This window comes from Pelophylax lessonae (genome assembly GCF_965119305.1).
Source record: "Pelophylax lessonae genome assembly, chromosome: 12".
In the NCBI taxonomy this organism is placed as follows: Eukaryota; Metazoa; Chordata; class Amphibia; order Anura; family Ranidae; genus Pelophylax; species Pelophylax lessonae.
The window spans coordinates 98,850,435-98,877,050 of record NC_138779.1 but is presented as its reverse complement, the minus strand read 5'-3'; the positions used below and the strand labels follow the sequence as shown (position 1 = coordinate 98,877,050).

Below are 26,616 nucleotides of genomic sequence, written 5' to 3'. Positions count from 1 at the left end.
ACCCCTTTGTGGAGTTGTAATTCTTCTGATACTGCTTGAAACTGAGTGCCAATAGCAGAAAGAGGGAGTATACCCCCTGGGACTGCCAATGGGTGTAGCCAGACTTTTATTCTGCCTAGTGTCCTACTCCTGTAGGGGGCAGTATAACACAATTTTTAAAATTTGGCTGCTTTTTTGCAGCCCAAATCAAATTACAGAATACTGCACTATAACATACATACGATAATGCATTACAACGCACTGGAGCTGTGTAATGAGGGCCTTTTTAATTTAAAAATAAATGCACATCTTTTTGCATTTAAAATATATATATCAGCAGATCGTGGATGCAATGTCTGTATCCGGTAGACTCTCGGGTACACTGTCTGCCCAAATCTCCAATACAAGAAGCAGTTACTGAATGGCGGGAAGAATCCATGAACTACAAGAGTGTTCATCAGCACCCTTGCAGTTCATTGAGAAATACAAGCTGTCCGCTACAATAGGTGATAGTTCCTGTAGTCTGTTCATTCACAGGAAACTGTAAATTAATGATACAGCCATGTGGGCAGAGCACTGGTGACGAGAGATGGGTGGCTAGGTTAAGCCTTTATTCTTAAAGGGAAACTAAATGCAGAGTCCTAAATGGCCACCATAATGTGCCAGCACATACCTTTTTAGCGTCACAAAATACTACCCGATTGTGCCCAGAGAGGCAAGCAAATTTAATATGCAAATAACTTTATAAACTGTTTGCACACTTCCACATGTCACAATGCAATGAAGGCAATAAGCATTCTGATTGCACTATGGAATGCATTGGAGGCACTCAGTCTTTTTCTAGGATCTCAGTTTGGGCCGCTCGCTCCAGAGAGTTGAAATGTATAGTGCAACCCATTGCAGCACACAAAACACAACCCAAAAAAAAAGGTCATGTATGTTTTTCTATCGGTTGTGGTGGATTAACAGCCTATTCACAATGAATGAGCTGCCTTAAAGCAACACGTTAACACATACTTTAACCTGTGTTAACACTCCACAGGGTATTTGTCATGTGGTACTTCCCTGTGAAGTAATTTCATGGCCATGCACATGTAGATTAAAAAAAAAAAAAAAACTAAAAGATCATACAATCTATCTTCAAAGGATTCTAATAATAAATTCCTCCCAATTTTTAAAAGGGTGTTTTTTTTATATACATTTTTTCTCCTGAAGACAGACTTATTGCTTCTGAAAATGCATTACTTAAACATCTGCAAGTCTGTAGACTTGAATGAGAATATTCCCATTATGCTAATAGATGAATGAGACAAATACTGCACATATTAGAAATGCTTATTTTGATTTCTTTACAGTAGATTCTGGCTCTTACTGTTACAGCGCTAAAGTTTTGGTTGTTCGACTAAACAACTCCGCCCCAGAATATAATCTCTATTGGTCAATATGGTGCAGTGCATTCTGGCTGATGCAATACTTCTCACCATAAATCCACAGTAAGGATATGTGTGCACAAACATTAACACTCCTTCACCTTGTGGGGTCTCTCCCCTGAGCAGCCAGTAGAGGAGAAGGGAAGAATGCAGGGCTTGAAAAAACATTGCTTCATTTAAAAAATATACAACTTGGGCAATGTTGGGACTTTAGATGAGACACTGGCGAGCACTGCTCAGCGTCTCCATCCCTGTGTATAACAAAACTGAAGAGAAAAAGGGGATTATAGAAGGTGTGTGTGTGTGTGTGTAAACCAACTGGCCCTTAGTTTGCTATACTTACCCACCAGTCTGCTAACAAACTAAATGTACCTGCCTAATATAATAGGTTAAAAACAGGGGTTTGGTTAACACACATTTGCAAACGCATGTATAAGCTGCAGGCCACTCCACGGCACCCTGTGTATCCTGCAGTCCTAACACTTCCTAACACTACTTGGTCTGAGTGTCTCCAACATGGAAGTACATGAATGCTGATGGATGGATGGGAAACAGCTGAGCATGGAGATGGCCCAATCCTCCCTTAACCTGCTCCCATCCATGACTGGTATTGAAAAACGAATGGCCATGTGATGGCCATAGGGTGCAAACTAAAAATTGACCAGCTGGAAAACACACACCCCCATCCCAGTAGTAAAGGCAAATTGGGTTGGTTTCCACACACACACACACACCCACACAAACCTTCTATAATCCCCTTTTTCTCTTCAGTTTAGTCATTTAAAAAATAAGCTGTTGATAGAATTTTTTTCTTTTTTTTTTTTTCTTTTTTAAGCATGGTGTCAGATTTCCCACTCGGTGTAGCTGAATGTCGAGCACCTGAACTAGGTTTCGAAGAGCTGCTCAAAGAGCGATGTCAGCTAATACAGAAGCAGGAGGAGTTTCAGGTAAAAAGATTTTATTTTCTTCCTATTGAAATAGAGTTTGATCACCATGTCTGTAAACCAGAAGGTTACTATTTTTTAAATAAAGCAGTCTAAAGAAGATACATTTCTAGTCAAAGAGCATGGGCAAATTGATATGTGTCTAGTCATTGAGCAAGTCGTCTTGAGCACCAGAACCCAATATGAATGTTGCTCTGCAGTAACAGCTATTCACACTTGGTTCTCCTTTGCTGCACTCTTTTTAGTCCTCATTCACATGGGTGCATTTGCCAGTACAGCATACAAACGAGCAAATTTCGGTGCCCAGGAGGAGCATTCAGCCCAGTCTCGGCAGCTTGTCAAATTTAATGACAGGCTGAAATATGCTTTAACCGTATGCACATCTCTGTGCTACTCTGATAAAGAGAGGTATACCCCCAGCACGGACTTTCTGCGTTTGGTGCATACATCCTTGTACACAAGTACTGCTCAGATGTTCATACAGGTGAAGTGTATTTCAGCCTGGCATTGAATTTGACTGTCTCCAGCAGCGGGCTGTATGTAACATCTGTGCCACCTAGATGCCAAAATGCACCCTTTATTGTGCTGTAGAGATTAATGCTCTCATGAACATGAGGTCTTCCAAAAAGAGTAAGGGAATAAGCCTACACACGGTGAGAGTTTTTCCTATAGACTGGGATATCTCCTTGTGAAATGGTGCGTATTCAACTACTGAATCTGCTTGTTATCACCACCTAAGAAATCAGAAATGGCTGGATTGTTTGGAGGTAATGACTGAGAATGTGAGCATTGCAGACCTTGTCTAGGCCATTTATGGCCAAAAGTATTGCTTTTTTTCTGCACAGTATTTGTATAGGGGGCTCTCTATAAAACAGGTCTTTTTCAATTACATTTTAAGATAATTTGCTTGGTTACTTTTCAGGTAAACTGAAGACATGCATAGTTTGAAGGAATTAAAGATGTAGGAGTTCCAGGCAGCTTGATTACACATAGTGGGCCATTTTACCTCATTGCAATATACACTGCTCAAAAAAAAATTAAAGGCACACTTTGAAAACACATCAGATCTCAATGAGGAAAAATATCACACTGGATATCTATACTGATATGGACTGGGTAATGTGTTAGGAAGGAAAGGATGCCACATCGTTTGATGGAAATGAAAATTATCACCCTACAGAAGAGGGCTGAATTCAACGAGACACCTCTAAAATCAAAGTGAAAAAATGATGCAGTAGGCTAGTCCATTCTGCTAAAATGTCATTGCAGCAACTCAAAATGGTACTCAGTAGTTTGTATGGCCCCCATGTACTTGTATGCATGCCTGACAATGTCGGGGCATGCTCTTAATGTGACAAGGGATGGTATCCTGGGGTATTTCCTCCCAGATCTGCACCAGGGCATTACTGAGCTCCTAAACAGACTGATGTGCAACCTGGCGGCCTTGGATGTACCGAAACATAATGTTCCAGAGGTGTTCTATTGGATTTCTGTGAGGCGAGTGTGGGGGCCATTCAATGGTATCCATTCCTTCATCCTACTTGAACTGGCTGCATACTCTCACTATATCAGGCCAGGCATTGTCGTGCACCGGAAGGAACCACTGCACCAGCCTAGGGTTTGACAATAGGTTCAAGGATTTCATCCCGATTCCTAATGGCATTTAGGGTGCAATTGTCTAGCCTGTAGAGGTTTGTGCATATCTCCATGGATATGCCTCCCCAGACCATCCCTGACCCACCACCAAACCGGTCATGCTGAACGATGTAACAGGCAGCATCATGTTCTCCATGGCTTCTTCAGACCCTTTAACGTCTGTCACATGTGCTCATGGTGAACCTGTTCTCATCTGTGAAAAGCATGAAGTCTGTTTCTGATTGTTTGGTCAGAGACATTCACACCAGTGGCCTGCTGGAGGTCATTTTGTAGGGTTATGGCAGTGCTCAAAGTAAGAGATACCAGTCCTGCTGATGGGTTAAGGACCTTCTACGCCACTGTCCAGCTCTCCTAGAGTAACTGCCTGTCTCCTGGAATCTCCTCCATGCTCTTGAGACTGTGGTGGGAGACAAAGCAAACCTTCTGGCAATGGCACGTATTGATGTGCCAAATCTGGCAATTTAATGTATTGATGTGCCATCCTGAAGGAGTTGGACTGCCTGTGTAACCTCTATAGGGTCCAGGTATCGCCTCATGCTACCAGTAGTGACACTGACCCTAGCAAAATGCAAAACTAGTTAAAAACAGTCAGATAAAATGAGTAGGGAAAAAAATTCAGTGACCTCCACCTGTAATACCATTCCTGTTTAGGAGGTTGTCTCATTGTTGCCCATCTAGTGCACCTGTTAATTTCATTAACACCAAAGCATCTGAAACTGATTAACAAACCCCTCCGCTACTTAACTGACCTGATCAATATCCCAGAAGTGTAATTGACTTGATGCTGTACTCTGATTACAAAGTGTTTCTTTAATTTTTTTGACCAGTGTATGAAAGGTTTTGACAGTCAAAATCTAATCGAGTTCTTAGACTGTGACTGTGTGAGAGTTTCATTAGATGGTTAGATGAGGCTGAAATGGCATGATAGTTACGGTAATTAGTAAAAAGTTATTTGGAGGTTTTTGTCGTCCTCATATCTTGAATTAAGCTTTCTAGAGATGTTCAGTGTGACAACATCTTCATTGTATGGGTAATTTCGAATCGGGAAATTACATCCTTTCTTGGTATGGTTTTAGCAACTGCTCATTTACTTGTTACATTTTGATTTGTTTTTTTTTTCCTTAAGGTTGGTTATTTGCATAAAGCTAGATAATTTTTTCATGCACTATGCAATTAAATCCAGACTGTTAATTAGCAGCCTTACTAATGTGAAAACGAGTAGTTTCTTTCTCCTGCCTATTTCAATTGTCTGTTCATGGCATGGCATGTTAATGCAACTAAAATGTTGTACCTAGGAACTTTTTTTATATTTAAAAATGATAAGCCATCTACAACCTATACATTTTGGTTGACAGAAGGATGTTTAAGAGACAGCTGTGTATATTACATGGAGCTGAGAGTACAGGCAGTTCTTTATTGCTGGGTGATCTTTGTTACACATATGTATAAAAATATGCTACTCTGCACACTAAGCAAACATCGCTGGATCTAGCATTATCCCAGGGAACTGCAGTAGTCTACTGAGCAAATACAGGCTGGCTTAATAGAGAATTTTATTTTTAGCGAAAAAAGGACTTTTTGATTGTACAGTATAGGTTTCGGGCATCTTTAGGGCCTCATTTACAAGTGTGAGACTTCTAGGCCATGTGTTTATGCAGCTTCAGCCAGGTCTCAGCACTTGTGTGAATGAGGCCTAAATTCCTACGACAGGTTCAATGCAGATCCCTTCAGGTGATTGGACACTGGTAAAAAAAGGTTGCAGGGACATCCCCTTATATAACTCCTCCCATTCCCAGATAGCTTCAGTTTTTTGCTAGTGTCTTTGGTCGATGGACCTCTTCTGTCTACATACAGAAGCTTACCTTCCTACATTGAATTCTTTTATGTAGCTATCAGCTTGGTGGACTCGGCAACAGAGCCTTAGGAGGCTGTACCAAGACCCAACGTGGTGGCAGATGTGGGGCTGGCCTGTAATGTTGCTATGCCCTTGATCCTGCTAAGGATGCTTGTCTTGGCATTCAGTGCAGTATATGGATTAAGGGTGCTTTACAGGTCTAGAGCCTTGGCCTGCCTGGTGTAGAGCCCAATATACGAGCATCCCTAAAGGGTTATGCCCACCGTACAGGGCGAAGCCAGGATGGGGTTAAATCCCTCTTATTCCTGCTACTGAATTGGTGAGTACAGTACAGGGCTGAATCCTTTCTAACATTCACCCAGGGTGTTCATTTTATTCCTCCTTTTGGGTTGTGTGGAGACTGCTGGCCACAATTATGGTGGCTTTTTTTTTTTTACAAATTTTATTGAAAAAAAGCAGTTTCCACAAAAGTGGCGTCTAAGGCCCCTTTTACACAGGGAAGATTAGTTTTGATAGACTCCGTTTGCTCAGTGGGGATCACTCCTCTGATCCCCACTGAGCAGGTTGATGACGGGTCCATCTCCACGCACTGTGCAGAGACAGACCTGTCACAGTCCCGCTCTCCTCTATGGGAAGATCAGTTGAAAAAGGACAGCCTGTCTGTTTTCATCTGATCCAACCTGCTGTACAGGTGGTGAACGTTTCACCATACGTCTGTTTTCAGCGAATCTTGAAGGATTGGATGCCAGGCGGGTGTCAGCGAACATATGTCTGCTGACGGCCGCTGACATCCGCCTCCCCATATTGGTCAATGGTTGGCCCGATCAGGTCTGCCTGAAAAACGGACAGGCAGACCCAATCGATCCGATTGTGTGAAAGGGGCCTTAGATGCAAAGAGCAAGATTACATAAAACAATCATTATATAACAAAGAAGCTATTTATATATGGATATAAGTTGGTTCTGGACAAACAGGGATTCATACTAAAACTGGAGAGTGCAAAATCTGGTGCAGCTTTGCATAGTAACCAATCAGCTTCCAGGTTTTTTTTTTTTTGTCAACGCTTAATTAAACAAGCTGATGTTAGAAGCTGACTACCATGCACAGCTGCACCAGATTTTGCACTCTAGTTTTAGTAAATCAACTCCAAAGGGTGACCGTTAACGAATGCCAAATCCTTTGTCACAAAGGCAAAAAATGGAGGAATAAAAAACATTAATCAAATCCAGATTAATGATGAAAGCAACGGTCTACATTTATACCAAGTATCCCACTGTTTGGCACCTGTTTTTAACTGTTCTATTTATTGAAGGGTGCATAATGCTGGCACTGTTGTACCATTTGCTTTCTCCTTTATGGTGGTGTGCTGTGCCTACACGGCCTTAAGTGCACTGTGTGCACCCACCACTTTGTTTTGAGGGAGGTTACTGTGCAGAAGCCTCCCTGCCTTTTCCGCTTCGGATTCAGGTTGCCAGCTGAGCGACCTCTCCTAGTCCTTGATCCTGGGAGTGCATCTTTAATGTTTTACTTTTGCTAATCCAAGGTTACAGTGGCATCCTTCCCTCCTCACTCCACTGCTGCAGAGATTGTGAGTACCCCATTAGGAACAATTTATTCAAATATGTGGTGGACCATAAGTGGAAGGATAAGGGGTCTCAGCTCAGTCTTTAGCACTACTGGGGGTTGTAGTACATTGGTTCAGGGTCCTGTTACCCTTTTCTCCAATGCTTGCTCCTGTTCAGACTCTCTGCCTTCCTCAGGTTAGTTTAGTCAGCCTTTCGGTCACACTTGCCTCATCCTTCTTGTCTAGAGAGAAATTTCCTGCTTTAATGTCAGAGTTCATGGGCAGAATTTATGGTCCTGTTGAGGCCTTAGACTACAAGGGTGGCAGCCGTTCTCTTTTGCCCCCCATCGACTTTAGTCTTTGACTTTTTGAGCCACACATAGTACCAGAGCATGAGGCTGAGGCATCTGATTAGGATGAGACACAGGACATTAATCTCTCCAAAACTCAAGGAGACTTTTGCATCACTAATGTGATGCGGGTAACGCAGCGACTCGTGTGCGTTTCCCCCACTGCATTGCAATCGCACGGCACCAATGCGATCTCCTTCAGGGGTCAGTGTTAGATTAAAGACACCCTGAAACAGAATGCAAAATGCAGTGTGATTGCCAGAATTTGAATTCATGGGTGTGAACACCCATGTGATGCGATTCAGGTGCAAAAAAAAGGGTCCTCCACCATTTTGATGCTATGCGAATCGCACCACTTCTACATCGCATGTGATTTGACGTCGTGTCCCGCAACGCACTGAACCTAGGACAAGGCTATCTTTGCCTGCCCTGGTGAGCCCTGTCATTCACCCAGCAGTTTTGTCTGAAGCAGTATGCCAAACCATTGCTGTCTGGACTAGGTTTGGCTCAAAGTCTCGGCTCCATCCTTACAGATCTCTGTTCATATTCAGCTGGAACTTTTGCCTTCAGCCTTGTCTTACTGTGTAAATGGCTTGGCAATGAGCCAAATTGCTAGGATGAGCCTTCTCTCTTCACAGCATCTGCAGGATCCTCTGGCTTAAATGTTGGTCAGCTGAGCTACCTTGCGAGACACCAATGGTTACATTTCAGCGCCAAATGCCTGCTTTGGTCTCTTGTTGGATAAGAATATCCCCTCCCCCAGAAGAAAAAGGCTTGTGCTTCCACCAGTAGGTGAACTACTTTTGAGGTTCGAAAAGGTTCCTAATTTTTCATCTCAAACTTCCAATATTACGTCTAAGACATAAACCAACTTTTGCAAGAAGACAGCCATCCAATTGAGCGAAGCATGAAACCAAGGCCTTATTATGTCTGTTGGCCTTCTCAGTCTTTTGGTTTCAGAATAGTAGAAACATAGAAAAGTGATGGCAGAAAAAAGACTGAGTAGTCTATTGAGTCTGCCTATCGGATGCCTGGGTTCGGACTGTTTTTTTCCAGAGGGCTACAAACTAGAGTTTCGCACTCTACCTCCTCCCTGCTTCAGTTTCTCCATCTTGAAATCCATCCTGCTATAGTAGAATGCTTTCTAGGTTCAAAAAGGTAAAAACTGGGATCAGGTGAAATATTCCTGCAATCTTCTCTCCTTCTATTTGCCCTGTCAGGAATTCTGGATACCCCTTTTTCTTCCCACTGTTCAAAAGCCCATAGCTTTCTGGTTGTGGCAGGGTCAGGTAGGTTTATATACTGCTAATTCTTGCTAATATTTGCAGGAGCACTAGAACGTACCTGCTGAGAAAGCCTTCCATTATGCTCAAAGAATTACATTTCCAGTTAAATTATGCACTGTATTGAATGCCCCACACACCTGACACCATTAGAAAACTTCTGCCAGAAGGACCCTAACTCCAGGGGTCTGGTTTCTACTCTATATGCTTCACACACAGACACGGAATCTCCCCTACATAGAATAGTGCAAAACAGACCCTGGCAGACCTCTTCACCAGGCAGACAGGAATAACATTTGGTTGGCCACCTCCAAGGCCCCGTTCATACCTGAGCGTTTTTCAGCTCGTAAAACGCTCATCTCTGAAGTCTCAAAACGCCCAACAAGCAAAATCCCATTCATTTCAATGGCCCCCATTCACATAGGAGCATTTTGTCTCCTAAAGCAAAATGCCTGAAGCTCAAAAAAGTACATGAGTTTCTTTTATGGCAGATTACATTTTTGTTCGATGGCAATGCCTGCCTCCAAACACCTGCAAAAAATGCCTGAAAAAACGCCTGAAAACGATACGCTCAGGTGTGAGTGGATGAAGCCTAAATGTTCCCAAAACCTTTGCCCAGGAAAATTCTTACTACTTAATTTAACTTGATATAAATCAGTTCCCAATGTCCCCCCAATGGGCTTTCAGGGCTGTAGACTGTGCAGCACTCTTTTCCAGATTTGGTGGTCCTTCTGCTTCTGGATACAAGTATGTAACATGATTACATACCCTCTCGCCACTATTTTGTCTTCCTTTCCCATGTGCCATTTTTTTCTTGGGCTTGTTCTTTTCCTCTACCCTTCTTCCTTTCTATTTCTCGGTCTATTCTTCCCCCTTTTATAGTCTTTAGTGTTTTTAGTCATGAGCAAATTATTCACCCCTTCCTTTTTCTTACAGAGGCATTTTATGACCTTTTTCATTGAGGAATCCCCATAGGATTTGTACCTTTTTATCGTTTCCCACTTACACGCATAGTTGCAAATCCTTTGTAGATGTGTTTTAAATTCCCTCTGCATTTGTGTTTTGGTACTGATGTCTGGTAATTTTTTACACTAACCATTGTTTGGTTTACTTGTATACCCATGTCCTATGTTACTGTACATCGTTTATTGAACAAATCCAATGAAAAACTTTTGTGAAATAAAAGGTTAAAAACTGAATGGTGGAGTTCAGCCCATTCCGAATCTGAAAACTTTAAACGTATTCCTATGGGTTCAGAAGTTTTGCAAGGAAAATGCAAAGTTGTACATTTCCTCCCTCCTTTAGCTTTCTTCTTTTCTTCCATAGACATCCAGGATACTTAACTGCACATTTTTGCCTCATTGATGTAGTTATCATTATGTGGTGGGAAATCAGTATTACCAGTTTTTCACCTTTCCCTTGGGCCTGTCACGTCTGTCCCTCTTTTTTAACAAAGGTGCTTGCTCCGGTTTTGCCTCTGTTTTTTTTTCCATAGATCCACATTGTGGGGTACCTGGACATTTTCCTGCTAAAGGATCAGTCAGTCCTCCCTGTCAGCCAACATTCAACATGTGGTACAGGTTCTACGGAGCTTCAGTTAGACCCTCGACCTACAGAAGTCATTGCTGGATCAATTTCACAGATTTGATTACCTGTGTCTCGCATTGGACACAACATTTGTCCAGAATGTTTCTGCCTTGGTACAAACTTCTGTCCCATGGTTCTCAGATATAGCCCTCAATTTGTGTATGCGTGAGTGTCTTGGATCGCATGGTAGCTTTTTTCGGGGTGGTGTCACAAAACCTTGTTTCACTCCGCATCATTAAACCTAAAAATTCTGGCCACGTAGTATAAACTGACTCCGTCCTATGACCACCTTATGTGTCTGATCCGCAAGACCAGACTCTCTTTGACAGGGTGGATTTCTGTTTCTTCTTTAGTCATGGGGAGTTCTCACAGTGGATGCTAGCCTGTCAGGCTAAAGAGCAGTCCTGAACATCTTAGTACAGGGGACTTGGTTGTCAGTCCGATCAACTTTCTGGGGTGGCTTGGTTGTCCCTTCAACGCTGGACTCCTCTATAGCAAAGATACCTGACAAGAACACATTTGGAAAATGCTGTGGCCTTCATCTTTCATCAAGAAGTCATGCTGCTCTAAGGGAAACAGACGTAATCCTCTTTTGATCAGAACATTGCATTATGGAGTTCCTGTCCACATCACCAGACAGGGAAACTTTCAGTTATCAGCGTCTGGATCCAGGAAACTGGATTTTCTATCTGGAGATCTTTAAAAGCATTTGCCACTGGTATGGAACACCTGATAGGGACCTCTTATTGTCCAGATACAACAGCAACTGGACAATTTTGTCACTAAGTCTGAGTATCCTAGCAGTGGACACTTTGGTTAAACTGTGGGATGAATTCAGTCTGACGCCTTTCCATCCCTCCAGTTTCTTCCTCGCCTACTCCATAGGAATGAGGAGGACATCCTCCTTATTGCATCAAATTGGCCCAGGAGAACATGGAATTTCAATGTACCCAAGCTCCTGGCAGTCTGCCCATCTGCTCTTCTGGATCATCCAGTGTTCATCCTGCTGCTCGGTCACTGGCTTTATTGGAATGGCTGTTGAAGCCATGTTCCTTAACGGTCTAGGGGCCATGTGTTCCCTGCCCTCTTAAAGGTTAGTAAATCACTTTCTTGTACAGTCTACTACTGCACCTAGGGGGCCTACTTTGCTTGGTGCAATTTAAGGAACTTTCATCCATGTGACCTCTTCTGTTCTTCCTCCAGTTTGGTCAGTTTGGTCTGGACCAAAAATTGACCTTTAGCACTACTAAGGGATATGTCTCCACCTTGGAACAATACAAGCAATATATCACACAGATCTGGCAGGTAGTGTGTGAGTCAGCGTTCACTGACAGCTATAAGGTAGACCATAAAGGATCAATAATGGGGGGGGGGGAGGTAAAAAATACTAAGATATAATCAAAACGAATTGGGTAAGAATTAGTCCATACAAGTCCATAGTGGTAAGGAATATCAAGGAGAAGTCCGCAGGATGGATGAATGCCATAGGTTGATGGGAATAGCACACACAATCACCGGAAGCTCCTCAGCAGGAAATGGGAATTCCCTCAGACACAAACAACCACAGCAGAAAGAGGGCACCTGGGTCAGTGTGATAGTAAAAACAAGTAACCCTTTATTCAAATATGCTTACATAAAAGTATCTTGCAGGATCACCAATCAAGCAGCCAGCCATCATGAGGAATGAGAAGACCGCTGTGGGGCTAAGCCACGGACCCGCCGTATGAAGGTATATAACTGGCGGCGTCTCAAGCTCTCACTCCCGCTCTCAGAGAGCTAGCAAGAGACCAGATCAGGACAAAGCGGGCCGCCTCCTCCTTCAGGCAACTGGAGAGCTGGAGACGCCGCCAGTTATATACCTCCATATGAGGGGTCTGAGCGTATCCCCACAGTGGTCTTCACAGACAAGTTATCGTTCAGGCCTATAGCCTGATGAATAAGGTTCCTCCTTTTCTTGTTAAATCACATTCTGTCAGATTCAGGTGCTATTTGGGCATTTCAGAATCTGGCAAATGCTCAGAGTCTGTCAAGCCCTATTTGACCTATTTGTTATTTGGGCCTGTTTGCATTGTTTGCTGTGTTGTCCACCCCTCAGTTGGACTGATTTTGGACATTCCAGATGTAATGGTTTAATGAAGCCTGTGTCCTGTGATCAGGAAAATGGATTTCTCTGTCGCTCATTGACAGACGTAGTCCTCGTTGATTAATAACAACTCGGGTTATACTGCCCTCTACAGGAGTAGGACTAGACAGGAAAGAAAACATTCTGGCCACACCTTAGGGGCAGTCCCAGAGGGTATATCCTCTCTCTCTCTGCTACAGCAAATCAGTTTTTTTCTGTCTAGTTAGGAGTAAGGACCTAGATGCCTTGCTAGGATCTTCGGTCCTGGCAGGAATTTTTCTTAGATTTTTTTAGACAGCTTTTTTCTCCAGTGTTCCTGTGAGATCTTCAAGCAAGCAAGCTGTAACTGGGCGACGGGCTGGATGTTGAGATCCAGTGGTCACCCCAGTTCAGCCTACGAGCGCGTGCAGGCCATAGCTCCGCGCTGGGTCGGCCGCGACATAGTCCCACTGGACGGGGACTGACCCGGCGAGTTAAACGTCTCGCCTGAACGCCAATGACCAACAGAGTCACGGCGTCCGTATTGGTCGACAGCCCCCCCACCCCGGTGGAGAGGGGTTCTGTCAGGAGTGGGCGCCCGCCTGGTTCCGGTATGGTGAGTAGTATGTTCCCCCTCCCCCCCTGTCGGGTTTGTGGTGGACGCGGGCCCCTCTCTGGAATGGTAGGATGGGTCTCCCCTCTATCCTATAACAGGTCACAGATCCCCCAATTTGAGTGTGATTTTTTGTGAACAGAAACCAGGAGGCTTGGTTTGGGAGCTGACTATCTAAGGTCATTGCAAAACTGTAAGGGTGACTGAAGTCAGTGGCAGTACTATAAGGGGCATTACTATTGAAGTAAAAGGTATCCTACCTGTCAGAGGTGTACACAGGCCGATGCCTATGCCTGAGTCACTGCAGTCCAGATCGCCATTCCTCCAGCAAACGGTCACTTCGGAAGGACAGAGGGCTGCCTCCCGACGGTCCACGGACTGCATGCGGCCCGCCAGGGTCCTGTACCGCCGGCCAGGCTTATCACCATTCAGGGTGAAGGTTGTGGGGCCGAGATACTCCCGCAGGCCGCCAGGCCGAACATAGACATCCCACTGCTAGCCGCCGCTATCCTACACAGGCCGCCGCCATTGTCTTGCAGGTCGCACGAGGCCGCCATATTGGCGTAGCCTCGTGTCTCCAGCATGGGGGCGGCCATGTTTGAGGTGACCAAACACCTCGAGGAGCTAGGGGGAGGCGCCGGAAGGCGTGCAAAGGGGCGGAGCCGCCTCCTTTTACCCGGGAAAGCCAGCCAAAGACTTCCTGTCTGTAATAGACAGTGCTGGAACAGGTTGTATTGAAACTTCTGAGCATCAAGTGGTGAGCCTTGGGGTCTCTCTCTCTCGCTCTGTAGGGGTCCCTAAGCAGGTAACACTGAGGGGCGCTGTGGCGCTGGGGGTCTAAAGAAAAAAAAAAAAAAAAGTTTTATTTTTTTTGGCAAATTAAATTTTTCCGGCAAGTGTCTGGAATAATCATGGACCCTGCCACACAGGTACCCCCACCTGTTCCCCTCGAGGTGGCCGCAGGACCCTCCAGTTCACAGAGTATTGATGCATTCACAGCAGTTTTGGAGTCTTTGGTGTCTCGGGTGGAGATGGCCTGTCAGGGACGGGGGTCAAGAAAGCGACCCCCCGCCTACCCCTATTTCATCTGATACTTCAGATTCAGATTCTGAGATGGTCATTACAGCTGCAGGTCCCTCTGCAGGGGCTGTTGTCTCAGGTAAAGTTCCCTCAGACAGTGAGGAGGACGTTCCTGCCTCCGCCATAGCACAAGAAGAAGCATTGGTGGACGCACTAGTTGTGACGGTCCGGGAAACCTTAAGACTTGAGGTTTTACCGGCAGAGGCAACTGAGATGGAAATTCCCTTTGGTACTAGTAAACCTACCAAGACGGCGAAGGTTTTTCCCTTACCCAAATGTTTTGGTAATAAAATTAAAGAGGAATGGGATCATTCAAAACGTACCTTTACTGTTTCCAAGCGCACTGCTAGACGCTATCCGTTTGCGGAATCCCTCATTAAGAAATGGACGGTACCACCAGTGGTGGATCCACCTATTTCCAGACTGAATAAAGCCACTGTTATCCCGTTGGAGGACGCTCCGTCCTTTAAGGATCCGGTGGATCGGAAGATGGAAGCGGAGTCCCGCACTATTTTTTCCCTGATAGGGTCAGCTTTTAGACCAGTGATTGTCATTGGTTTCGTTTCACAGACATTAACGGAATGGGCAAGATTGGTACGCCATGACCTAAAGGGGAAAGGTATCCCCCAGGCAGCATCTGATTTGATGGAACAAATTATACAAGGACTGCAGTTCGTCTGTGACGCAGCCCTGGATGCCACCCCCTTGTTAGGGCATGCATCTATGTCAGCGGTAATCCTCAGACGTGTGCTGTGGTTAAAATGCTGGTCAGCGGATCTAGGTTCCAAAAAAGCCTTGGCGAATCTCCCCTTTCAGGGGAATCCCCTATTTGGGGCCACCCTAGATGAGATCATTAAGGATGTCACTGGGGGCAAAAGCACTTTTTTGCTGCAGGCTGCTAAAGCTAAAGGACCTCTTAACAAGCGTGGACCTTTCTTTGCCGCTCATAAAGGGTTCGTTCGCTCCGCTGGGGCGAGCGGGAAAGGCAAAGCCCCTCTAGGAGGGTTCAAGAGGCGCTGGTCGGGCAAACAAAAGGCCGACTCAGCCAAACCTGAAGTTAAGGCTAATACAGCCTGAAGGTGCGCCCCCACCCGGCTTGAGGGTGGGGGGACGTCTTCACCGGCATTCAGAGCTAGAGAGCCTTCCTGAATCTCGGACTAAGGGGTTCAGGAGATCTGTTATATTCTCCGTGTTGTGAGAGACACAGGACTCTGGTCTGGAACAACGGTTGTTTATTCAGGACTCACTGTACAGCATTACAGGACAGCTCTGCATATCAATACATCTCTGCATGTGTCTAAAGATGGCCACTCTGCCCCTTGACCCTTGTCATCACTCCTGGGTGGAGCCAGCCTTAAAGTGACAATACATGTGAAACCCTTCAGGTATAACACCTTCCATCCATACCTAAAAAAAAAAAACAAAAAACAAAAAAAAAAAAACAACAAAACAAGAACAGGCATAAAACAGTACTCATAATTGTCCAATACAGTCCTCCAACTCAGGAGATTTACATGGTTTCTTCCATGTCCGGATGTGAGAACAACTTCCAGGGAAGCTCCGGGGAGAAAATGGCAGCGGATCACTTTCGGCGGGCCCGTCGAAAGTCTCGTAACCGGTCTTGCATTTGAAACCGGTCAGGAGGGCGACAGTGTCGTTGAGGACGGGCACCCAGCGACTCGGGGCTGGAGGAAGCAGGGCTGGCCGGAATGGACACCGGCGGGGCCAAGAGGGGATTCCCTAGCTCAGAGGGTGAGCAGACCTCTGGTCCAGGGCTGGAGGGCTCTGTTGGAGCTGAGTTCAAAAGTTCAGAGTCTCCCCAAGCATCAGTCTCAATGCCTCCTGATCCGGTAGGAGCAGATCCTTGAGACACTGGAGGTGCAGCCGATGTCAGGGATTCGGGCAGCTGAGAACGAGGACGCAATTGGTCCGCATGCCTTCTGCAAATGGAACCATCTTCCAGGCAGACCCTATACATTTTGGGTCCCAAAGTCTCTGCGACGATAGCAGGAAGCCAACGAGTGTTGGAAGCGCCATAAGATCGGGCCCATACCTTTTGCTGGGCTGTAAACCGGGGAATCTCGTCGTGTTCGACCCTCTTGTCTTGGGACTGCCGTACATGTTCCTGGACCGTTTGAGGGCGGAGCATATCCAAAACAGTCCATGGCTGCCGACCCAAAAGAAGTTCAGCTGGAGTTTTCCCAGTGGTTGCATGTGGTGTGGTTCTGTAAGCAGAAAGGAAGGAGTCCAGCTGCTGGGGTGACAGGGACTGTTGTTTACTTGTAGCCACAGTAGCTTTGAAATAGCGTTTGAAGGTCTGTACAAACCTTTCTGCTTGACCATTTGTAGCCGGGTGGTAAGGTGCGGTCAACTTGTGTTTGATGTTGTGGGCAGTCAGGAAACCCTGAAACTCCTGGCTTGTGAATTGTGCACCGTTGTCTGTGACAATTTCTCTGGGGTATCCAAACGTAGCAGCGAGATGTAACAGTATGGAAATCGTCGCCTTAGTCGTTGGCTGAGTAACAGGAACGACCTCAGGCCACTTTGAATGGGCATCAATAATGATCAAAAAGGTGTGTCCTCTGATCGGGCCTGCAAAGTCCAAGTGTAGGCGAAACCAGGGAACCGTGGGCCAAGTCCAGGGCTGGACGCACCCTCGAGGAGGGTCTCTCGCAGTTTGTGCACATCCAGCACACGCATTCACATATGTCGTGATATCGGAGTCGAGGTTCGGCCACCACACATAGCCTCGGGCCTTTTGTTTCATACGTGTGCCCCCGGGATGACCAGTATGTAGCAATTCCAGAATGTGTCTCCGGAGGGTCTGTGGAACGATCACTCGGTCTCCCCATAAAACACAGTTGCCAGACACAGTTAATTCCAGACGCCTACGGAAGTAAGGCTCATAATCCTGTGTGACAGTTGCAGGCCAACCGTAACGTACCCAGGAGAGTATTGTCTTAAGGAAGGTATCCTTGGCTGTATGGGCTGCTACTTCCCCGGAAGACAGAAAGGACAGGCTGGTGTAACGACAACTCTTGACAGGTGGAGAAGAGTCTGTTAATGTCCTTGTCAGACGGGACATGGCGTCTGCATTAGCGTTGGCATCATGGCTGCGATACTGGATTTTGTAGTTATATGCTCCCAAGAATAGGGCATAGCGTTGAAGACGGGCTGCAGTCGTCTGGGAGATGCCTTTGTCAGGGCTAAAGATCTGAAGGAGTGGTTTATGATCAGTCAGTATGGTGAATTCCCTACCATACAGGTAAAGATTAAACTTCTTAATTGCCCATATGAGCGCCAGAGCCTCTTTGTCAATGTGAGAGTAATTGCTTTCTGCTTTTGTCAAGGACCTGGAGGCGAATGCCACAGGTTTCTCTGACCCATCTGGTAAAACGTGAGATAGTACAGCCCCTAGACCATAGGGTGAGGCATCACAAGCCAAGGTGAGAGGCCTTTGGAGGTCATAGTGCACGAGCATGCGTGACGCCAACAGCTTTCGCTTAGAAACTTCAAAAGCACGTTGGCATGCAGCCGACCAGTTCCATCTGGAGTGTGTCTCCAAAAGCTTGTTTAATGGAAACAAAGTGTGTGCTAGATCCGGCAGGAATTTGTGGTAATAGTTCAGCAAGCCCAGGTATGATCGCAGCTGCTGGACGTTGGTCGGGGCTGGAGCTTTTACTAAAGCATCAACTTTGGCTTCCGTGGTGTGTATACCCTCTGCATCCACAAGGTGGCCACAAAACTCCAATTTAGGTACCATGAATTGGCATTTCGCCAAGTTCACTTTTAGACCCTGTTCTTGCAGTCTCGCCAACACAAGCTCCACGTTATGCTTGTGTTCCTGGTCCGTCAGGCCCGTGATGAGCATGTCATCTAACAGGCACTGTGTGAAAGGAATGTCCGCCAAAATCTCATCCATTTTGCGTTGCCAAATGGCTGGGGCGGAGGCTACCCCAAACACCATCCGATTGTATTCATACAGTCCCTTGTGAGTGTTGATTGTTAGAAACTTGCGGGACGAAGGGTGGACCTCAAACTGTAAATAAGCTTGCCTGAGATCAAGCTTGGTGAACTTTTGACCTCCTGCAAGAGAGGCAAAAATGTCATCTACTCTGGGTAGGGGATACTGGTCTATCTCCAGTTGAGAATTTAGTGCCATGCGGAAATCGCCACAAATGCGTAAGTCCCCATTCGCTTTCTTTACTGGTACAACTGGTGATGCCCACTCGCTGTGCTCTACCTTTGAGATGACACCTTGTTCCTCCAGCCGGCTTAGTTCAGCTTCCACACCTGCTCGGAGTGCGAAAGGTACCGTCCGAGCTTTGAAGAACCTAGGCTGGGCATTGGGTTTCAGCCTGAGTCTCACACAGTCATGCTTTATTTTTCCCAAATGGTGATCAAAGACTTGTGGGAATCGCTGTTTCAGGGATTCCACCCATCCCTCGTTATCTCTTGATGTGATGGTCACAGTGTTGCAGGGGTTAATGGCGATGTCTGGCATGCCAAAGTGAGCAATCCAGTCTCTCCCAAAGAGAGGGGGTCCCCCATGTTCTAGGATATACAATGGCATTCTCTTTGTCTGACCCTTGTAGGATACCTGTACTTTCACGTACCCCAGTGGGTGGAGTATCTGCTTTGAGTATGTCTGCAGTTTGATTGGTGTTGGACGGACAGTTGTTCGGATCAGAAGTTTTCTCCATTGTTTCTGGGTGATAACTGAAACTGCTGCTCCTGTGTCTACATCCATCTTGAGTTTCTTTCCTTCCACGGTTACCTCTACAGTCATTGCTGAGGGTGCTGAATGCATATGATGTATGTCCAATCTGTGGAGCACTTCCTCATCCCCTGATTCCGATGACGATGGATATCTTCCCACCATATATGCCTTTGTCCTGGGGTTCAGAGGTTGTTTATTTCGCACCTTCTTACTATGGCAGACTCGTTTCAGATGGCCTGCCTTTCCACAATTATGACAGAGCTGATCCTTAAACCGGCAGACTTTGTGATCATGGTCTGTATTCCCACAACGGTAGCAAGCTGACGTCCTGGTTGGTGAGGGTCTATATTTACCGTTAGCTGCAGTTTGCTTGACTGCTGTTCTGAAAACTTCCTCTTTAACCTCTCCCCTTCTGCTCTGGGGGTTCAAAGCTTCTGTATCTTTCACAGCCATTTCCATCACTGAAGCTATCTCAATTGCCTTTGTAAGGGTAAGGTCTTTCTCTGTTAACAGTCTCTTTTGGCTAGACTCACTATTCAGTCCCATGACAAACTTATCCCTCAGTGCAGTTGGTAAATACTCCCCAAAAGAACAGGTTGAGGCTAGTCTGCGAAGGGCGAGCACATAAGCCTTAATATCTTCACCCGGCTGCTGCTGCCGCTGATAGAACCTGAATCTCTCTGCAATCTCTAGTGGTTTAGGCTGGAAGTGATTCCCTAACAGTGTCAGGAGCTCTGCCAAAGTCTTAGTTGCTGGTTTTTCAGGGAAAAGGAGATCCCTAAGAGTGTCATATGTCCTAGCACCAACCACTGTCAGAAAAACTGCTACTTGCCTGTCGCCTGGGATGGCATTTGCACAGAAATATTGTTCTAATCTTTCAATCCAAGAAATCCACGTTGTCTGTTCGCCATCAAATTCACTTAATGTCCCGATCAATGACATTTTCCTGCTGGGCTCTGTGGGTTTTGTATTCCTGACAATCCAGAGTTTTTTTTTCTTCCTTTCCTTTCTCACACGGATAGTAACCTTGTAAATCCCATCCTCGTCGCCACTGTTATATTCTCCGTGTTGTGAGAGACACAGGACTCTGGTCTGGAACAACGGTTGTTTATTCAGGACTCACTGTACAGCATTACAGGACAGCTCTGCATATCAATACATCTCTGCATGTGTCTAAAGATGGCCACTCTGCCCCTTGACCCTTGTCATCACTCCTGGGTGGAGCCAGCCTTAAAGTGACAATACATGTGAAACCCTTCAGGTATAACAAGATCATACGATCAGGACACAAGATCGAGTATCGATCACTGCTACCGGTGCGATTCTTCCCTTCCAACATTTAGGTGCTACAGGGAGCGGTAGTTCCCGTTCCCTGAAAAGATAATTTTCTTTACCTTTTCCAAAGATTAGTCTCAGTTCCCTACAGGAATCGGATCCGGTTGAGCAAACAGACCAAGGAGCCTCTAGTCTGGTGACTTCGGTCTCTAATGCTCAACCAGGAGAAATCATCACTCCTGATAAGAATCAAGTTTCTGATAAATGTGTGGGAACAGAGAGCGATCAGACTTTGTCGGATTGCCTGGACCAAGCAGCTCTAGGGCAGCCTGGTTCGGATCCAGTCAGACAATATCAGGGTGATCACTTAGGTCGATCACCAAGGATTTCACCATCTGTGCCTTCATCAGAGCATCCCGGAGGTGGATCTGTTGGCATATCGGCTCAACAGGAAGGCGCGGAGGTTGGTAACGCGCGCCCGCGATCCTCTAGCGGACGCAGCAGACGCGCTGAACGGCCTATAAAGGCAGTATCAGCTACTATACATCTTCCCCCCCTCTCAAGTTGCTGCTGAGATTTCTCCGCAGGATAGAGATGGAGGGAACTCCAGCTATCCTGGAAATTCTAGGCTAGCCTCGTCAGGCCGGTCAGGCCGACTTGGACATGCTAGTCGCGAACGCTCCTTGGAGACTTCCTCTCAGGGAGGATCTGCGGTCTCAAGGACCGATCTTCCATTGTGCTTTACAGTCGCTGGTTTTAATGGCCTGGCCATTGAGACCCAGGTACTGAAGGGCAGAGGGTTGTCAGCTTCAGTTATTCCTACTCTAAAGCAAGGAAAGCGACTTCCAGCAAAGTCTATTATCGCACATGGAAGACTTATATTGCGTGGTGTGAATCTTTGGGATTTCCCCCACGTACCTATTCGGTGACCCGAATCTTGGCCTTTCTGCAAAAGGGGGTTGAGCAGAAACTATCCTTGAGCACCATCAAGGGTCAGGTTTCAGCATTAGCAATCTTCTTTCAGAAGCCTTTGGCTACTAATTCCTTGGTGCGGAATTTCATCCAGGGGGTTCGGCACTTGGCTCCGCCAGTCCGCGCGCCCTTACCACCTTGGGATCTTAATTTGGTTTTGTCGTTTCTGCAGAAACCTCCCTTTGAAAATATCAGGGAGATTCCCTTGCTTACATTATCCCAGAAGGTGGCCTTTTTGGTGGCTATCACTTCTGCACGCAGGGTGTCAGAACTGGCTGCATTATCATGCCATTCCCCATATCTAGTGGTTCATAGGGATAAGGTAGTTCTTCATCCGAAGCCATCCTTTTCTTCCTAATGTGGTTTCAGACTTTCATCTGAATGAAGATATTGTGCTACCTTCCTTGTGTCCTCAGCCCAATCATCCTCGGGAATATGCGTTGCATTCCTTGGATGTGGTTCGGGCAATCAGGGTATACCTGAAGGCTACGGAAACGTTCCGTAAGACGGATTCACTTTTTGTGATCACGGATGGCCCCAGAAAGGGGTTGCCTGCATCTGCCGCGACTATCTCCAAATGGATTAGACAGACGGTGGTACAGGCTTATTCTATTAAGGGTCGGAATCCTCCGTTCCCTGTTAAGGCGCACTCCACTCGAGCGCTCAGTACTTCCTGGGCCTACCGCCATCAGGCGTCAGTGGTCCAGGTGTGCAAGGCAGCCACCTGGTCGTCCGTACATACCTTTACGAAATTTTATAAAGTTGATGTGATGGCATCGGCGGATGCCTCATTTGGCCGCAAGGTTTTGCAGGCCGCAATTTGAGGAGAACGGAGGTCTACCTCGAGGGTTTTTTTTTTTTCCGTTGGAATTTCAGTTGAGTCTCATCGTGTGATTGATGAGCCTTTAAAACTTCTAGTTGGCACCGGCTGGGCCTTCTAGATTGGATTTTGATTTCCATTTTCCCACCCCTCATTTGTGGTACTGCTTTCGGACGTCCCGAGTTGTTATTAATCAACGAGGACTACGTCTGTCAATGAGCGACAGAGAAAAATGGGTTTTTGTAAAATCTTACCTTAAAATCCTTTTCTCTTAAGCTCATTGACAGACGTAGTACCCACCCCTCTGTTTTTGAGTTGGGTTGGGTTAAATTCTCTAAACACTGCTTTGTGACATAACTGATTTGCTGTAGCAGAGAGAGAGAGAATATACCCTCTGGGACTGCCCCTAAGGTGTGGCCAGAATGTTTTCTTTCCTGTCTAGTCCTACTCCTGTAGAGGGCAGTATAACCCGAGTTGTTATTAATCAACGAGGACTACGTCTGTCAATGAGCTTAAGAGAAAAGGATTTTACGGTAAGATTTTACAAAAATCCATTTTTTTGATTTCCCAGTAAAGTTAGTTTCCTGGAGTACAGTACATAACCTAGGCCTCCCCTCTGTTATGATCTCCCTATAGGTAGCTAGAAGAATACTGGGTTTTTAGGGGGATATTCCTACAACCTTTCTTTTGCTACTGATCAATCATCTGAAGGTAGCTGCTTATAGCACAGTTATAATACTTTTATGAAAGCCTGTGTCCTGTGTTGCTGTACTCGAGGAAATCGAAAAATCTTGTTTTACAGTAAGTTAGCATGGACCAAGGAGGTCATTATATGTAAATAAAATATGAAAGCAGTGGAAACCATAATATAAATTATCTAATCTTCACTTGTGGAGGAATTTAGAAGACCTGGTTTAAAAATAAAAAAATTGTTTTTTTTTCTAGGAAGAGTTGGAGTTTTGTGAGCGTCTCTTGAAGATCTGCTTCCAGGATACTCTTGATGACTACGGCATGGACCGATGATCTCATAGAAACTGTTCACAAATATTGCCTCATGATGGGGCAAGATGATGAGTAAAATATTTGGTTATAGACTGTTACCATGGCTCTCCTCAGACATATACAATCTTTGTTTCAAAAGAGAAGTCTGAGAACTAAAAACATCATTGGACTGACGTATTTAATATGTATTTCTGCAAAAAAACACTTGTGTATCTTGGAATAAAAATACATATATTTTGAAAAATTGAAATTTAGTTTTACTTTTACTTGATGCATATTTTACTTTTTTACAAGTACAGTTTGGTTGGAGCTCCATTCAGCCTATATTATTCATTTCAGTATGACAATATGCATAAATGTACAACCCCAGTTCCAAAATAGCTAGGACGCTGTGTAAAAATCTAAATAAAAACAGAATGCAATGATTTGCAAATCTCACAAACCCATTATTTTTTCACAATAAAAAATATAAAACCTATCCGATGTTTACCACTTGACCTCTGGAAGGTTTTACCCCCTACATGACCAGAGCATTTTCCCCTATTCTGCACTGCGGTTCTTTAACTTGCAATTACGCGGTCATGTAACACTGTATTTAAATGAAATTTAAATCCATTTTTTTTTTTCACATGAATATTTGAATACATGAAGCTTTCTTTTTGTGGTATTTGATCAACACTGTTTTTTTTTTTTTTTATTATTATTATTATTATTTAAACGAAAAAAGAGAACATTTTGGGAAAAAAACAAAAAAAAAAAAAACTTTTCTACTTTCTCATAAAACCTATACAATCAAATCAATTTTTTTCATAATTTGAGGTCAAAATATATTGAATGTAAATGAAGTGAGCTGCCACCTAGATAAAGGCAGAGATGTATAGTAACGAAGTAGAACTACTTAAGTACTGTACTTAAGTACCGAAATGCGGTATCTGTACTTTCCTAGAGTAGAATTTTTTTCTCCTACTTTTAATTTTTTCGATGATTTCGATACTTCTACTCAAGTATTTTTTTTTTGTGCTGCATAGTTACTCGTTACTTTTAAAAAAAATTACCACTGCCAGAACAGTAGATGGCAGGTTGCATAAAGCTCAAAAAAATGTGTATAATGTCATTTGTAAATCAGCGCATACGAAAATAAAGGCTGTGTATAATAAAAGCTGCTATACCAAATCTTTCCAATAAAAAGAAAATATGAAACAAACAAATAAATGGTGCTACAGCGCTTGAAGTGCATCAAGAAACTACTAACAAACACAGGTTAATCATTTGAAATAATAAAAAACAATATGATGTTCAAACGTTTGACTTCTTTCTTTAATAACTACATAACACAGTACTTGTACTTCTACTTTCAGTACTTGAGTAGAATTTTTTTTTCAAAACTACTGGTACTTTTTACTTTTAGTACTTAAGTAGCAAATTTTTTTGAAAAAACTACTTGCAATACTTAAGTAAAAAAAATGTTGAATACTTTAGTACTTCTACTTAAGTAACTTTTTCTGCGAGCACTTCTACTTCTACTCAAGTCACTTTTTGATCGAGCACTTGTACTTTTACTCAAGTAGAAATTTCGAGTACTTTATACAAGTCTGGATAAAGGTAAGCCTGTGGATGTGGATGTGGTGTACCTGGACTTTGCAAAGGCCTTTGACACCGTTCCCCACAAACGCTTACTGTTCAAACTAAGGAAGGTAGGTATGGACCATAAGGTGAGTACCTGGATAGAGAACTGGCTCCAGGGGAGGTTGCAAAGGGTGGTGATTAATGGGGAATACTCAGATTGGGTGGGTGTGGAAAGCGGGGTCCCCCAGGGTTCTGTTTAATTTATTCATAAATGATCTAGAGGAGGGGATATCCAGTATTTGCGGATGATACTAAATATCTTCTGGGCAGGATGTGGAAACCTTACAAGTGGACCTGAACAGAATAATGGGGTGGGCAACTATATGGCAGATGAGGTTTAATGTTGAAAAATGTAAAGTAATGCACTTGGGTGCAAGAAACCAGAAAGCAAGCTACTCACTAGGGGGGGAACCTCTGGGTGAGTCTAGGATGGAAAAGGACCTGGGGGCACTGGTAGACAACAGACTTGGCAGTGGCATACAATGTTAAGCCACTGCAAGCAAAGCCAACAGAATACTGGGATGTATAAAAAAAGGGATTCACTCCAGAAATAAAGAGATTATTCTCCCGCTCTACAAGACTCTGGTCCGGCCACATCTGGAGTATGCAGTCCAGTTCTGGGCACCGGTCCTCAGGAAGGATGTGCTGGAACTGGAGAAAGTCCAGAGAAGGGCAACAAAAATAATTAGGGGAATGGAGGACATCAGCTATGAGGAAAGACTACAAGCACTGAACTTATTCTCTCTGGAGAAGAGACGATTGAGGGGGGATATGATATCAATGTACAAATACTGTACTGGCAACCCTAGCATATGGAAAAACCTATTCAGAGAAAGGGAATACAATAAGACACGTGGCCACTCACTAAAACTAGAGGAAAGGCGGGTTCTTCACTGTAAGAGCAGTAAGGATGTGGAATTCTCTTCTGCAAACCGTCGTATCAGCAAGGAGCATCGATCGTTTCAAAAAACTATTAGATGGGCACCTTAAAGACCACAACATACAGGGGTATACAATGTACGGTTAACAGCAAACACACACACACACATCATAGGTTGAACTGGATGGACTGATGTCTTTTTTCAACCTCACTAACTATGTAACTATATGTATTCTGCTACATATTTTTGGTTAAAAAAAAAAAAATCCCAAAAAGGCACAGTTCACATATGTCTGGCTGCGCTTTCAAAGCAATTTTTAAAAGGAGTCAGGTGCTGTTATGTTCACTAGTCGAGGTGTAAATTTTTACTTGGAATCGCACCTGAACCAGACTGAAAAACGCACTGGACTCTCTTTAAAAATGCACCATGGCCGGCCCGCAGATATGTGAACCGACAACATACAGAAGGCTGCCGGTTCACATGCGAATGGGTGCAGTTAAAAATGCATCCAATATACATATATGTAAACCCAGCCAAAGTGTATATTAATATTTGATTTAAGTGCAGCGCGAAGTATCAAATTTAATATCGCTCTCCTACAAATTGCTCCCCCAATATTCGGCAGCAATAAATCAGCATCATACATTGAATGAACTGCAAATAACACCTCCCATAGTGTAAATCTGATTACCGTATATACTCGAGTATAAGCCAAGTTTTTCAGCATGTTTTTTCATGCTGAAAAAGCCCCCCTTGGCTTATACTCGAGTCACTGTCTTTTTAAAAATGGCGCCGCCCGGTGCCGACGTGTCACCGCGCATGCGCCGCATGCCTGGGAATAGCCGAAAGTGTACGGGCTTTCCCAAGCATCGGCGGCA

At 44.7% G+C, this 26,616-nt stretch overlaps 1 protein-coding gene across 1 annotated transcript in view; it reads left to right on the top strand.

Moving 5' to 3' along the window:
• The window catches only part of HSPBP1 (HSPA (Hsp70) binding protein 1), a 91,014-nt gene extending 67,533 nt beyond the window's left edge, over positions 1 to 23,481 (top strand). The window contains exons 7-8 of the mRNA XM_082274361.1: positions 2,245 to 2,356; positions 23,175 to 23,481. Of these exons, the coding sequence (XP_082130487.1) occupies positions 2,245 to 2,356; positions 23,175 to 23,252 (190 nt within the window). The 3' untranslated portion in view covers positions 23,253 to 23,481. The remainder of the gene's footprint in view (positions 1 to 2,244; positions 2,357 to 23,174) is intronic.
• Positions 23,482 to 26,616: the final 3,135 nt, after the last annotated feature.